Below are 13,384 nucleotides of genomic sequence, written 5' to 3'. Positions count from 1 at the left end.
ATATACATCCGTAAAACCCTAACAGGGTCCTGGCGCTCTGAGCATCAGCGTCACGCGAGGCTGACGGCTCAACAGATAAGGCGGGCAGGGAAACAAAACGGTGTATTGAGTGACTTCGAAACGAAACCCGGTCTCGGCCGGAGAGTGACATTACAGTCGCCAGGCCCGAAACCAATGCAATATCGTTCACCAAACACTCACGAATTTCTCCAAGGCACTTCGCTGAGGCGAGAGCAAGAGGCAAGGCAGTCTTCAGGGAAGCTCCTTAACCGCAATCGAAGCTAATGGCTCGAACGGTAATAAGAGATAGAGCCCTCAAAACTAGAGCGAAATCCCACGGCGGCACGGAGGGCGGCCATGAAGTACACAATCGACTTGCTCCCCTGAGAAAACTGAATACCAGAGCGTGCTTACCGATCGTTTACCCGTAACCGGGGAACGAAAGCGGCAATAGCGGTCACATTCACCTTCAGCGTGGAAGGTTTCAAACTCCCGCTATCCAACTGTGCTGTAGAAAGCGCAAAACATCCGACACGGAACAGGTCCCCGGGTCAATATAAATGTTCTCGCACCATTTTGTGAAAACTCACCACTTCTGCGCGTAGCAGCGAATGTTTGATGATGCTCGCGTCTCAGTAAGTGTGTTTAGCACTCGTCAGTGCAGAGAGTCCCGCTCATTAGGGTCCCCGCAGCGGCCACACATGAAGGTTCCACAGCTCGGGGCTGGGGTGCTATATTGTGCCATTCGCCTGAGACAGCAGGTCCTGCTTGAGGGGGATTCGCCATGGGGGAGCCATCAGTAACTCTCTCAGGTCCGCGAACCAGGGCTGATTCGGCCAGTTCGGGGCCACGAGTATAACTGATGCTTTCTCCTCCCTGATTTTGCACAACACAGGCAGAATCTTCACAGGAGGGAATGTGTAAGCCTGGCTTCCGGCCAGCGCGATGTCAGAGCATTTCCCAGCAGGGGGAGTGAGATAGCAAACGTGTTCTCGCTCGTGGCAAACAAATCCACTTCCTCCCTCCCAAATCATTAGATCTGATCTTGGGTGAAGCCAACATCTCCTTGAGGAATCCCGTTCCTCAAAAGCATGCTCACTCCACGGTTCAAAGTACCGGGGATGTGCGACGCTCCTATGGAGATTAAGTGTCGGTCCGCCCACAACAGGAAACTCGCTGCCTGTTTGAATAGAGCTCTGGAGCGCACGCCGTCCTGGCGATTTATGTACGAGACCACAGACGTGTTGTCGGTTTGAATCAGTACATGTTTCCGCTCCAATCTCGACCGAAAGGCTTGCAGGGATATTAGGACACCGCTTCCATTATTCCAAACGGTTTATGTGTCACCTTCTCTGTGACTCCGACCACAGGCCCAGACGCACTGTTCCCCAGCCTAGATCGCGTTCGCAGAGAAAAGAACTCCTGGGCTGAACATATCCGGGCTGTTCCACGGTCTCAGAGTGCTGACGCAACTGTGAATGACCGTAAGTGCTTGTGGACCGAAGACCACGCCCTCGGCGGAACTCGAGTTACAGCCAAAACTGTAGCGGCCGCAATGTAGCAGACCCAGATGGCACACTGAAGAAGCCGCCGCCATCAGTCCCAGAAGCCTCTGAAATTCCCTCAGTGCAAACGACCTGCCCAGTCAGAAACAGCGCAGAGTCGATGAAATGCTCTAGAGAGAGATGGGCTAGTATCGCCATCGAGTCCAAACATATTCACAGATATGTTACAGTCCGACTCGTAAAAACACGCTCTTCTGCATATTCACACGCAGTCCCAGCGTATCCAAACGGCGAAGCATTGTTTCCACGTGACTGATAGCACATCTCTTGAGTGGGCTAAAATCAGCCAATCGTCCAGATAATTCAACATGCGCATTCCGCTCGATCTGAGGGGAAATTTCGCTCTATCGCTCTCTCTCGAGCAGACTGAGAACTTCCTGTCGCAGAACAGGACGGTTTTGGGGCAAAGTCAGTGACGGGACCACGCCATTGAAGCGGGGAGGTCTGCGTTTGAATTGGAGAGAATATCCGTAGTGAATTATTCCCAGTATCCACGGTGAAACGCCCGGGATAGCCCTCTTACCGTCCATGAGATGACACGGCGGACGCGTTACATCTACAGCCACTGATGGCTTCTTTTAATCAGGGCCCCGCCCCCGCGAGGCTGGAAGCACTGGCGGGAGGGCGGGCTATGGTGTGACACTCTTGCGCCATCGTGAGGCCATTATAAACATGGATTGTGGCTCTGCGCTGTTTGAGACAGGGCGAGTGACAACAACGTAGGGTGCAAGAATTTGTTCTTTAGTACAATTTTTACTCACAAAAACATCATTTAAACACATATAGCAATCGTCACCCATAGTGATGTGGGGGACATGATGCATGTGTCTTTGTGGTGTTGGCACTCTCGCTCCTTCGCGAGGCCATTATAATAATAGGTTGTGGCTCTGCACTGTTCTGAGACAGGGCGAGTGACACAGAGATGAGTGTAAGAGGAAGTAAAGCTCTTTTGTTGATTGTAACATGCTTTTATTGTGGAACTCACACAAACAGCATTCAAACAGACATATAGCAATCGTCGCCCGAAGAAACATGGGGGACATGATGCATCTGAACATTGAGGGTGACACCGTGTTTATGTGGTGTTGGCACTCTCGCGAGGCCAGTATAATCATGGGTTGTGGCTCTGCACTGTTCTGAGACAGGGCGAGTGACACAGAGATGAGTGTAAGAGGAAGTAAAGCTCTTAGTTGATTGTAACATGCTTTTATTGTGGAACTCACACAAACAGCATTCAAACAGACATATAGCAATCGTCGCCCGAAGAAACATGGGGGACATGATGCATCTGAACATTGAGGGTGACACCGTGTTTATGTGGTGTTGGCACTCTCGCGAGGCCAGTATAATCATGGGTTGTGGCTCTGCACTGTTCTGAGACAGGGCGAGTGACACAGTGATGAGTGTAAGAGGCAGTAAAGCTCTTTCGCTGATTGTATACCTGCTTTTATTGTGGAACTCACACAAACAGCATTCAAACAGACATAGCAATCGTCGCCCGAAGGAAATGGGGGACATGATGCATATGAACATGGCGCTTGGGGGCGGGGCCTCCCGCTCACTCACTCTTTCACCGTCAGGGAGACGGCTCGTATGGCGCGCTGGCTCTCTCGCGGCGCGGGATCCTCAACTGACCCTGACGTTACCTTCCAGGCTCTTACCACTGCTGGTTTTGGCAGAAACGAGCGTCCGATTCAGAGCGGGGTGCCACTGCGGGTTATTTTAGCTGGTTTTAGAGCCTGGCCCGGTGCATAAGAATCTCGCAGAAGAAGACTGGGGTGAGCGACGGGGTATCACATGGCTCATACTTTGGCGCGCTTTCTGCGTCTCTGAGAATAGCTCCATGACGTCACCAAAGAGGCCGGAGGGAGGAACTGGAACGTTTAGGTGCGGCCTACGGTCTGCGTCTTTCAGGACAGCTAGGGTAAGCCATAGGTGCCTGTAAAGATGACCATGAGCTCCGTGAAACAGCTGAGCAGAGCGCTTAGTAGCAATCAGCGCGAAATCAGTTGCCGCGTGCAGATCCTGATGACGTCAGCGCTACTGTGCCGCCGTTTGCCTGAAATACCTTGAGTATTGCCCTGGCATGAAGAGCAGAAGCTGCACTCGCTCTTTCTAGACTGTGGTCCGGACCAAAAGCAGAGGGAGACGAGCACAGGTGTGTGGTAACAGTCTCCTAGACGGGGGGAGGGTTTCCGTCCCGTCCACGTGCGTGATATGGCCTTCGTAGCAGAGTGGGTGCGCGCCGATTGGGGTGCAGCCCACGATTTCACCACGAGCTCTTGCATGCCTAAATGCCATCTGGTAGCAGCTCGACTGGAGGAGCCACGAGTCTAGTTACCTATCACAGGCTCGTCATGTGCGTTGCAAGCGAGACTCAGCTCCGTGACGACCTTTCCGCAGACCCTGACGAGCTTCTCCTGGAGGTCTCAGGGCCCTCTTGGTCGGGGCGGTCCCACTGAGAGGCCCAAACCTTTTTCGACGTCGAAGCGACATGGAGTCGTTCTCCTCGCCAGCTCCGAAGAGGACGAAGTTCGCGGAAGCTATAGTCCACCACGCCGACGTCAAACTCGTCTTCGGGCGGGGGAGGGCCCACCAGCGGCTCGCTGGCGGCAGTGGGCCTCATTCCCGCCGTCCTCCGAGCCACTCTGGCTCTGAGGGAGCGCACTGGCAGCTCGGTACAGTGGGCGCAAGTGTGGTCCGTCTGAGAATCCCAGGCAGGTCACACAGAACTGGTGAAGGTCCGAATCTAGCATTAGCAGCCATCGGATGCGGAGAGGAAAAACAGGGTGAGTAGTCCTCTATTGCAACTTCCACGATGACTTAGATAAGACTTCTAGCGTGAAGAAAGAGATTCTGACGTAATTTTCGCGCCCATGCATTTTATACTGCACGCTTACCCGCCAGTATTTGCATGCTTCGCGTCAATTGGCCAGCTGTCCCCAGCTGGCGTTAGCCAATAAGATTTCAGTGAAAGTGGAGAAGGGAAGAGTTCCCATATACGTCTTAGCTGACGTAATGTTGAGTTACCGCCTCGAGAGGGAACTTCTCTCTAGAGTTGCGTCTTGGCTATTAACTATTTATTTGGATGAGCTATTCCTTCATGTTTTGATGTGGAACGCTCTGTGTTCTTCATCAGCTGTTGAGAATCACCCCGGCGGAGAGGAGCAGAGAATATGTGCTGCTTTCCTTCCTGGAGCACCAGAGCTGTGAGTGCAGGTACATCAGTCTCTCCACTGCTCTCTCTCTCTTGTCTAGCTTTCTGTTTATTAATCCCACTCGCTTTCTGTCATCCAGGCCCAGGCGACACCACCTGAGAAATCAGCAGTGAGTACTGATAGACTGATAGACTGATTGGTGTCTGTAAATGACCGTAGTAAAGGCTCAGAATGCTCTTCCTCAGCAGGAGGAGGCGGAAGGGCAAACGCAGGAGGAGACGGAGAGGAAGGATGAGGATTGAGACACAGCCGGGGTCAGCCACACACTCACAGCACTGCGTCACACTCACTCATTAGTGCTCACAAGGGCCCACACATACACTGATAGTCCTAAGAAATGAGTCTAATTCAATTTCTACAAGACTGGTCATAAAGGATGAAGGTGTTTTGTTTTTACATGCCATCTATTTATGTTAAATATTTCCATGATTAAGTAAAAAGTAATTCTCAGTGAATTCTGATGTTACACCTGTATATTGAGCTCAAATACAAAAGTAGATGTAAATAAAATCTTCTAAAATAGATTTGAAATAATCATCTTCTAAGCTCTTGACCATCACAGCATCTATAGCGTCTGTAGACATTAAAAGCATTTAATAAAGGCATTTACTTAGTCATTTTAATCAACTATATATATATTATCCAAGTATAAATTTTTTACAAATATTTGATTTTAATTACTATTACTGACTAAAAACTATTAGAATTATTTAAATTATAATTTTTTTTTTTTTGTGCATATTTATATTGTATTTATATTCATCACTGCAGGAAGCAATAGTGTCTGTAGAGAAATATTTTTATATCCATTTATATAAACAACTATTATATTTTATTTATTATTAATCATTTTAGTCACTTACTGTTTTTATATTTATTCTATACAAAATACTAATTATCATTATTATATGTGTTTATTATTATTTATATATTTTATATTAATATTGAATTTATTCATTCATACATTTATTCATATTAATTTATAGATATGATGATCACTATGGCAAATAGGCACAGACTCCATTCATCACACAAGCACTTCTGGACTTTGGATCAGGATCAGCACAAAAGCCGGCTTCTAGCGATCAACACATCTGTGTTTATACTGACAGTACTGGATCACAGATTGTCTTTGAGAAACCAGTCAATAACGCTGCTAAACTGAAGGAAACAGGCTTTATCAGTGAGCAAATGTGAAATACCTCAGTGCTGCTATACAATTAACTCAACAGTCTGGGACATTTACAATAAAATTATATAAACAACACAATGTATGTTCATATCCCCATTATGTGTCTTAATGTATTTTATAAAACAATAAACTCACAGTATTTAAAGAAATAAAACTATTTGTTTTATTTTGTTAGAATGGAGTGTGTGAGTTTTCTGTGCATGCATGCATTTATTTACAAAAGAGGACTTTTAAGTCATCTGTCAAAGTCTCCAGATTAAATTAAGGTCTTCTCTTCCCTCTGCGGTTGAACACACTGTTCTCGCTTCGCCCGACAGTCACGTGTCATATATTTAATACTTGCGTCAGTGACCAATCCGAAACGAGCGTGGAGAAAATCGCAACGCCCACATTCTACATAAAAGGAAAGCCCATTCAACAAATCAGAAGCAGAATGCCGGCAAGCCCCGCCTCCTGCGCTAGGGTTGGCCAGTCAGAGCGGTTGCGTAGCCTCTGATTGGATAAGATCGCAAGTCATTAACGTAACGATGGCGTCACGTCAAAGAATCCAACGTAAATATAGCAAAATAATTAACCGAATGCGCTCTCGCGAGTTTAACGGACGATTTATATTTAGCCATAAGATGAATATTAGTGTATTAACGCCTCATTAATGTCAAACGTCCCCGTGAGGGCGGGGCTTGAGGGATCGCGCGCAGGTCTCGTGTCCGGCACCGTGTATCGTGTTGTGCGTGACTGACGCTCCGCTGCGGAACGCTCTCAGAAGAACGCTGTTCTACGCTTTATATCTGAGGAGGACTGCACAGAGAGCCTGTTTTTATCGTCTCTGGGGATCCCCGGTTACCGGATGAAGTCACGGTCATCGCGACACACTCAAGTAAGTCGTCTCAGTTCGTTTGCGTTGTTTGAATGAACGAATGTCGCTAGAATGAACGTTTACGTGCTTCTGAGGGGATTTTAAACGGCAGGCCTGTGTTTAATGGCGCTAGCTGCTTTGCTTTGGCGTGTATCGCGATGTGGTTAGAGTGAAAGCTTGACGTTTAGACACGAAACTTATCTTTTTTAATGTAATGTACTTCTACGACAAGTATCGATCATCTGATGTTTGACAGGTAACGATTGATTGGAGCTGCTGGAGATCAAGTAGGTCAGCTGGTCACGCCGTGGCTGGTGACGTCATGACGCCCGGCCCACAATAACAATCCTCCAGAGACGCAGCTGTGCAGATTTTGTCTCTGTAGTGGACATTATCATATTTGAGTGAATATCTCTGAGACCACAGCTGTATGTCTGGTTATTCTGTAAAGAGCACATTCTGGGTTTCCAAATATATCAAATATTCAGGAGTTTCATCATGACCACTCCCTCTTTGATAAATCGACCATCCTTGGGGAAATATGATCATATTTTGTAATTATCATTTGAGTGTGATTCATTTTCAGATTGTTTGTCATAAATCAACATCTCAGGAAAATGTTATGGGGTTTTCGAATCAAAATATGAAATAAATGTATTTGGGATTTATTTTTTATTTTTTTTGCTCTAGGCTGGTACGGAGGAACAGGATGAGCTCGGGGCTGAAGGATGACGCTCACATGAGAGACATGGCCGGGTTTAGGAACCAAAGGATGGAGAAGTCCAAGCCGGAGTCTGAGAGGGACTCGGGTTTCTCAGGTGTGTAAGGAGAGCTCTGGATCCTGAAGTGTTTGAGATGATGTTCACGTGTGTGTTTGTGCAGACGGTGGCTCGGTGGATCAGACGGACACAGACGGTGTGTCACGGTCGTCCTCACGATCATCACAGCTGACCGCAGCGGTGGACCGAGCTCTGAGCCTCTCGCCGGTCATCCTCATGAACAATGTGCTTCTACAGCAGGTGAACGTCACAGCTGCGTTTGCTTTGGTCCTCACGGGTCCTCAGGATATTTCTGATTAGTTCCAGTTGAATTGTTTAGAAATCATGATTTATGAATAGATCAAACTTTTACTGCTTTCTCTGCAGTCTGGTGAGAACCCTTCGTCTCTGAAGCCCTGGGCCTTCAGTCCGTCGCTGGAAGTGGTTCCTCGTCCTCAGGTGGTCTTCCTTCAACCCGTCGTCCCGCAGAGACCCGCCCCGGTGCACAAGGGACCCCTGTCTAAACGCCGTCGGCACAGAAAGTACCTCCCTATCCTCAAATCCTACCCTAAAATCGCTCCTCATCCCGGAGACGCGGCGCGTGAGAGCAGCTCTGCTTCCAGTTCCTGCTCCTCTTCCTCAGTCAAGAGCTCGTCTTCCTCACGTGATCAGAACGACTCGTCTGCTAGTGTGCAGTTACCCAGCGCTCTTCCAGCGTCCGTCGAGTCACATGCGGCCAAACACAGACCCGAATCCCCAGACGGGACATTTAATGCACACTCCTTTAAAACAGACAAGATCAAGCGCTTCTGCAACACGTACAACATCCTCCGCAGGTCAGGGCTGCTGGACATCACGCTGCGCACGAAAGAGCTGATCCGGCAGAACCGGCGGACGCAGACGGAGCTGGATCTCCTGCGAGAACACACCGACCTGTTCATGCAAGCGCTGCAGACCGGAGACTCGTCCATCTGGAGCCGGCTGAGGACGAACATGCAAGAGGACGACCGAGGGAAGGACAGGACGCTGCCAGACCCAGAGAACATGAAGTGACACCAAGACGATATTCAGACGATATGTGACCCTGGAGCACAAAACCAGTCTAAAAGCTGAATAGATCATCTCTCCATTGATGAGTGGTTTGTTCGGAGGATTAATACAAATACAGTTTTCTTTCTCTTGTTTTAGATTTGAAATATGACTGGCTCATGTTCTGTGGGATCCATATCTGTATTTTGAGAACTAATAAGGTGAATTGTTTTTATACTGTTTTGTTGAGGAGTGTTGGACGAGTGCTGTGAGTCTGTCAGACAAGAACACATCGTGTTTGTTTGTGATGATGAATAATGAAGAATGCTCTCTGTGGTTATCAGCTCTCATCTGGCCTTACTCAGTGACGCTTCATTCTTCAAACGTAGAGCTCAGGCTTTCTTTGGCAGCTTCTCATTACCACTAGCTCCGAAAGCATTGCTTTACTCCAGGAGCTTGTTCTGCACGTGTAGGTGCTCAGATGACACATGTGCTGGTGTGAAGCATTAGACACAGGAAGAGTGTTCCTGTGATTCACACACATGTGCTTTCATACAGTACACAGTAGAAACAGCAGGTGCTTTAGGATAGAGCTCTGTTCTCTAGGGAAAAAATAGTTTTGTTTTTTAGCTTAGAAATCAGACTTTTCTTAGAATTGCCATATGCTCAGTCAGAACTGTGAGAAGAACATGTAGAATTGCAATGGTAACTTGCAATAGAGGTAAACTTGCAGAAGAAAAGTCTGAATTGCGAGTTTACTCAGAAATTGTGATTTAAATTGCATTTTACAATTTATAACTCGCATTAAAAAACTGAGATATTAACACTTTTCTATAAAGAAATGTCTGAATTGTGAGATTTTTATGTTTCAGTTAAGATCGAAATGTGAACTCCTAATTCTAAGAAGAAAACATCTTGCCGTTCTGAGTTTATGTATCACGGTGCAGATTTAATTTACAATCCTGAAATGAAAAGTCCAAACATTGTAAGATAGAAAGTTGCAATAACCTTTTTATTTCTTGAATCCATTGCTTCCATAGTGTTCATCTGCTGGTGTTTCCGGACACGGATTGCCTTGTTTTAATGGCAGTCTAAGCCTTTTTTGTAGCAATAATATTTAAAAATAAACCTTTTTGTAAGCCAGCAGATTTGATAACGCTTTCCATGTGTTTTCTGTCTGATTGATTTGATTCAGAGCTCATTAAACATCATGAAGCAGCGTTAAAGAATGATTCAGAATCACTTCAAGGCCAAAAGGGCTTCTTATTCTGAGCTATAATCCACTAAAACAATGAGGCCATCTATCGTCTGATTCTGACTGTTGTGCTTATTACTGATATTTGTTATTCAAGTCTTTTGTAAGAATAATAATAATATGCAGTTTTGTGTATGAAGATGTTTTTGTACTTTTCTTTGGCGTTCAGTAGATGATCGTCACATGTACGGTTGTGAGAAGAGCAGAACTGTGAAGGGTTTATGTGTCATAACTGCTCAATCCTGTTCATCTGTGTGCTTTACATGAATCCAGCATTATACTGACTGACAATCAGTAAAACATCATGTTCTAGATCATCTTCAGTTCATTTATCAAACATTGCTCAGCTGTACAAAACCAAAGCTGTGGCTAAATGTTCATTTACTGATTCTTTGTTTTTTTTACATTGTTACATTTTTTATTATTTCCCACCCTTTGACATTTAAGACGTTTTACTGAATAATACACTGTCAAATGGTTTTATTTGTGTCTTAAATTTATTAAAATAGTTTTAATTGTCCAATGTGTCTCTGAATCTCCATTCTGTGTCAGTCAACACAAATGAAATAAAAATATATGAACATAATAAAAAATAAAAATAATGACTAAATAAAATGCACATTCAATATTTTTTAAAAGGCAGGGAAAATTTTCTGATTTTCAGTTACTTTTAACTTTTAAAATGTTTAAATAAGCATATAAAAAAAAATTTGAAATTAAAGCACAAATGTAACTAAAATAAAATGAAAAACGTAATATTCAAATTAATTTAGTAACATTTTACTGTTTAAAAATAATATTTAAGAAAAATATTATTGTCATATAATTATGTGTTTTTGTATGTTTTCAGTGTAATCATATTTTAGGATTCAAAAAATAGCTGTCTTTCAGAAAGAATCGGTTCAAAAGAATCAGAGAGTCGGTTCATCGTGAGTGAAGAAAGCCGCTAATGATGCCTGATTCGCGTTCTTTTGAACCATACAGTCTTATGTTTTGAACCGATTCCTTTAACGATTCGCTTAACGGATTCACAAAGTGCATCGCTCAACGAAAATCAGCAAATTTTTGGCAAAATAAATCAGTCTAAATTGCTAATAAAGAGTCTTTTCTTCACCCAGAAGTACAGTCGTCCTCGCGTGCGCGCGCGCGACCCGGAAGTGCTCTCCATCCGTCTTCGTGTTTGTGTTTAGCTCCGCTAGCGGCTCCAGAACACCGCGATGAAGGTAAACAGAGCTGATAAAGATGAGTGTGTGATATAAACATCATCTTCACACGTGTCTGAGGTGTTTGATTGTATGAGGGCGAGCAGAACGAGACAGATTGAGCTCCAGCTAACGGTGGCTAATGCTATTCTTCATTATGACGAATACTTGGTGTTTATAAGACATCTTTAGTAATAATATCAGACCTGTCGTTGATAAATAGCTTTAGTTGAGGTTAACTAGTCTCTCACAGCCTTGTGATCGATTCAAAAGCGAGTTAAATTGATTTCTGATGATTTCATCATTATTTATGAACTTATGCGAATCGTTCGCTTTATATTTATTTATTTGTGATTGTGTTGATATGTAAGTCTGACTGCGTTTGTTCAGCACAGCTCGATCTTTTTCATATTTTTGGTGTTTTGAGGAGTGCGCTCATTAGTATGTTAATGTGTTCGTGACGTCACGCAGGCGTCATGACGGCGCGTCTCTGACGTGAGTGTGTTCAGATCTGTGACGCAGAGCCGCGCTGGTGAGACACTGCTCTATTAATAATCTCTAATATAGGACTGGTGTTCTTCATATTTAGACTGTGTGTTCTCTCTGTGTGCACAGATCACATCCGGCTGAATCCATGCTTTCTGATGAACTGGACTCCAAACCTGAGGTATGACTCTCCTCATAACTCCTGATTCCTCATACTAGGGTTTGTTGGATTTAGGGAAAAAACTGAGTTGCATTTTTGCAATTTATTCTTTTTTTATTAATTTATTTTTTAATTCCAGATTGTCGGTGTTCACATTTTGGCAAAAAATTAGTTCATATATAAATATGCATATAAAATACTACTACTGCTATTATTATTATTATTATTATTAAATAACTTTTTTGTAAATATATATATATATATATATTTTTTGTAGAGGACATTAACTGGGTTTTCTTTACAGTGAATAAAAGAATAACAATTAAAAAAAAATTGTATTTTGCAACAATAATAATTAATAATAAATATAAAAATGAGTTTTAATTTTAATTGTATTAGAAGTTAACAAGAGTAAATGTTTCTGTTATTTATAATAGAATATATATATATATTTTCTACATTTTTATTGTCTTTTACATGAGAAATGTCGTCGATATTATAGTTAACAAATACTGTTTTAATAAAAGATCTGTAATAAAATGATCTTTAAACGAAATGTATAAAATTATAACAAAATAAACTGCAAAGATGAAAACAGTAAATATACAAATATTTTATCCTCCTACATTTCCTACTGTTTTGCTATAAATAAATAAAAATAGTATTTAAAATATAATAACGATAATTATGTTTTACAGGACAATTAATATGTATGGCTTAATCTTAATTCCATCAAACTCTTCTGTGGTAATCGTATTCTGATGTATAGACTGGACATTATTTCAGTAATCATCTTTGTTGTTACTGGAGGATGCATGATTGATGTAACAGATGAGCAGTGTGTTATTTCCATGTGTGTGTGTGTGTGTGTGTGTGTGTGTGCTGCAGCTGTTGGTTGAGTTTGTTCAGAACGCGTGTGTCCCGCTGGGTCGGAGTCTGGAGGAAGTGGACACTAAAGCGTCCTGCGCTCCGCTGCTGTCGTCCTCACAGTGCGGCCCGCTGGATCTGCCAGGTACAAACACACGAGTCAACGGAGAAAACCTTCTGAAAAACAGCTCCAAACTTCTGCTTTTATATTCTCACAAACATCTCAGTTTAATGACTGTGTGGTCAGTTGTGCTGAAATATTTTATTTATAATTTTTTTATTTAATTTAATTTAATTTATTTAATTTATTATCTTATTTCATTTTAATTTATTATTTAATTTATTTTTATTTTTATTTTATTATTTTATTTTATTCTTTTACCCTTACATCTATCTCAACAATCTGAGTAATTTACAAATTACGTTTATATTTTGATCTGATATTTTAACTAATGTTTTCAGTAATGTTAGAATATTTTTATTATTTGATTTTATTTATTTTTATTCATTTAGATAAATAGATAAGTTACTACTAAATATTGTAGAAACCTAATTTTCTGTAACATTGCTTTGCAACGATTTGTATCGTAAAAAAAGTTGTATCGTACAAATAAACTTAAATTCAATTGTTTATTTTAATTTTATTACTTTTTTTTACCCTTATATCTATCCTAACATCAGAGTCCTTCACAAATGCATAAGCTTTTATATCTTAATAAAAAGGATTTTGTTAGTTATGTTTTTATACTTTTATTTGTACACCTGTCTCTATATTTTCAAGTACTGCACTTATAAG

General features: G+C 42.8%; 2 protein-coding genes and 1 long non-coding RNA gene across 5 annotated transcripts in view; all 3 read left to right on the top strand.

Annotated features, from left to right (window-relative positions):
• The first annotated feature begins 3,220 nt into the window (after window positions 1–3,220).
• Window positions 3,221–6,178, top strand: LOC127983411 (uncharacterized). Its single transcript, XR_008160440.1, has 4 exons — window positions 3,221–4,784; window positions 4,863–4,892; window positions 4,969–5,037; window positions 5,770–6,178. It is a non-coding gene; the product is annotated as an uncharacterized LOC127983411 (long non-coding RNA).
• Window positions 6,179–6,519: 341 nt separating this feature from the next.
• cipcb (CLOCK-interacting pacemaker b) lies at window positions 6,520–10,396 on the top strand. Of its 2 annotated transcripts, none has more exons than XM_052587054.1 (4): window positions 6,520–6,852; window positions 7,522–7,649; window positions 7,714–7,850; window positions 7,977–10,396. In XM_052587054.1, the coding sequence occupies exons 2-4, from the start codon at window positions 7,541–7,543 to the stop codon at window positions 8,640–8,642; spliced, it is 912 nt and encodes a 303-aa protein (XP_052443014.1). In that variant the 5' UTR covers window positions 6,520–6,852; window positions 7,522–7,540; the 3' UTR covers window positions 8,643–10,396. The 2 variants fall into 2 exon arrangements, with proteins under 2 accessions (XP_052443014.1, XP_052443015.1); XM_052587055.1 differs by lacking the exon at window positions 6,520–6,852 and adding an exon at window positions 6,886–7,259.
• Window positions 10,397–10,957: 561 nt separating this feature from the next.
• The window catches only part of LOC127984176 (zinc finger protein 410), a 6,727-nt gene continuing 4,300 nt past the window's right edge, over window positions 10,958–13,384 (top strand). Inside the window, exons 1-4 of one of the 2 annotated variants that reach the window (XM_052586694.1) lie at window positions 10,958–11,096; window positions 11,547–11,607; window positions 11,691–11,742; window positions 12,610–12,733. In XM_052586694.1, the coding sequence (XP_052442654.1) occupies window positions 11,710–11,742; window positions 12,610–12,733 (157 nt within the window). In that variant the 5' untranslated portion in view covers window positions 10,958–11,096; window positions 11,547–11,607; window positions 11,691–11,709. The remainder of the gene's footprint in view (window positions 11,097–11,546; window positions 11,608–11,690; window positions 11,743–12,609; window positions 12,734–13,384) is intronic. The other variant, XM_052586695.1, reaches the window with a different exon arrangement.

The sequence above is a fragment of the Carassius gibelio genome, chromosome B20, assembly GCF_023724105.1.
Source record: "Carassius gibelio isolate Cgi1373 ecotype wild population from Czech Republic chromosome B20, carGib1.2-hapl.c, whole genome shotgun sequence".
NCBI classification, from domain to species: Eukaryota; Metazoa; Chordata; class Actinopteri; order Cypriniformes; family Cyprinidae; genus Carassius; species Carassius gibelio.
This window is presented reverse-complemented; position numbering and strand designations above follow the sequence as displayed.

Excerpts from the sequence above, each read along its gene's own strand:
- cipcb (XM_052587054.1), top strand. The coding sequence starts at position 7,541 with ATGAGCTCGGGGCTGAAGGATGACGCTCACATGAGAGACATGGCCGGG. Across the intron at positions 7,650-7,713 it reads GAGGGACTCGGGTTTCTCAG|ACGGTGGCTCGGTGGATCAG; the intron begins GTGTGTAAGGAG and ends GTGTTTGTGCAG. Across the intron at positions 7,851-7,976 it reads ACAATGTGCTTCTACAGCAG|TCTGGTGAGAACCCTTCGTC; the intron begins GTGAACGTCACA and ends CTTTCTCTGCAG.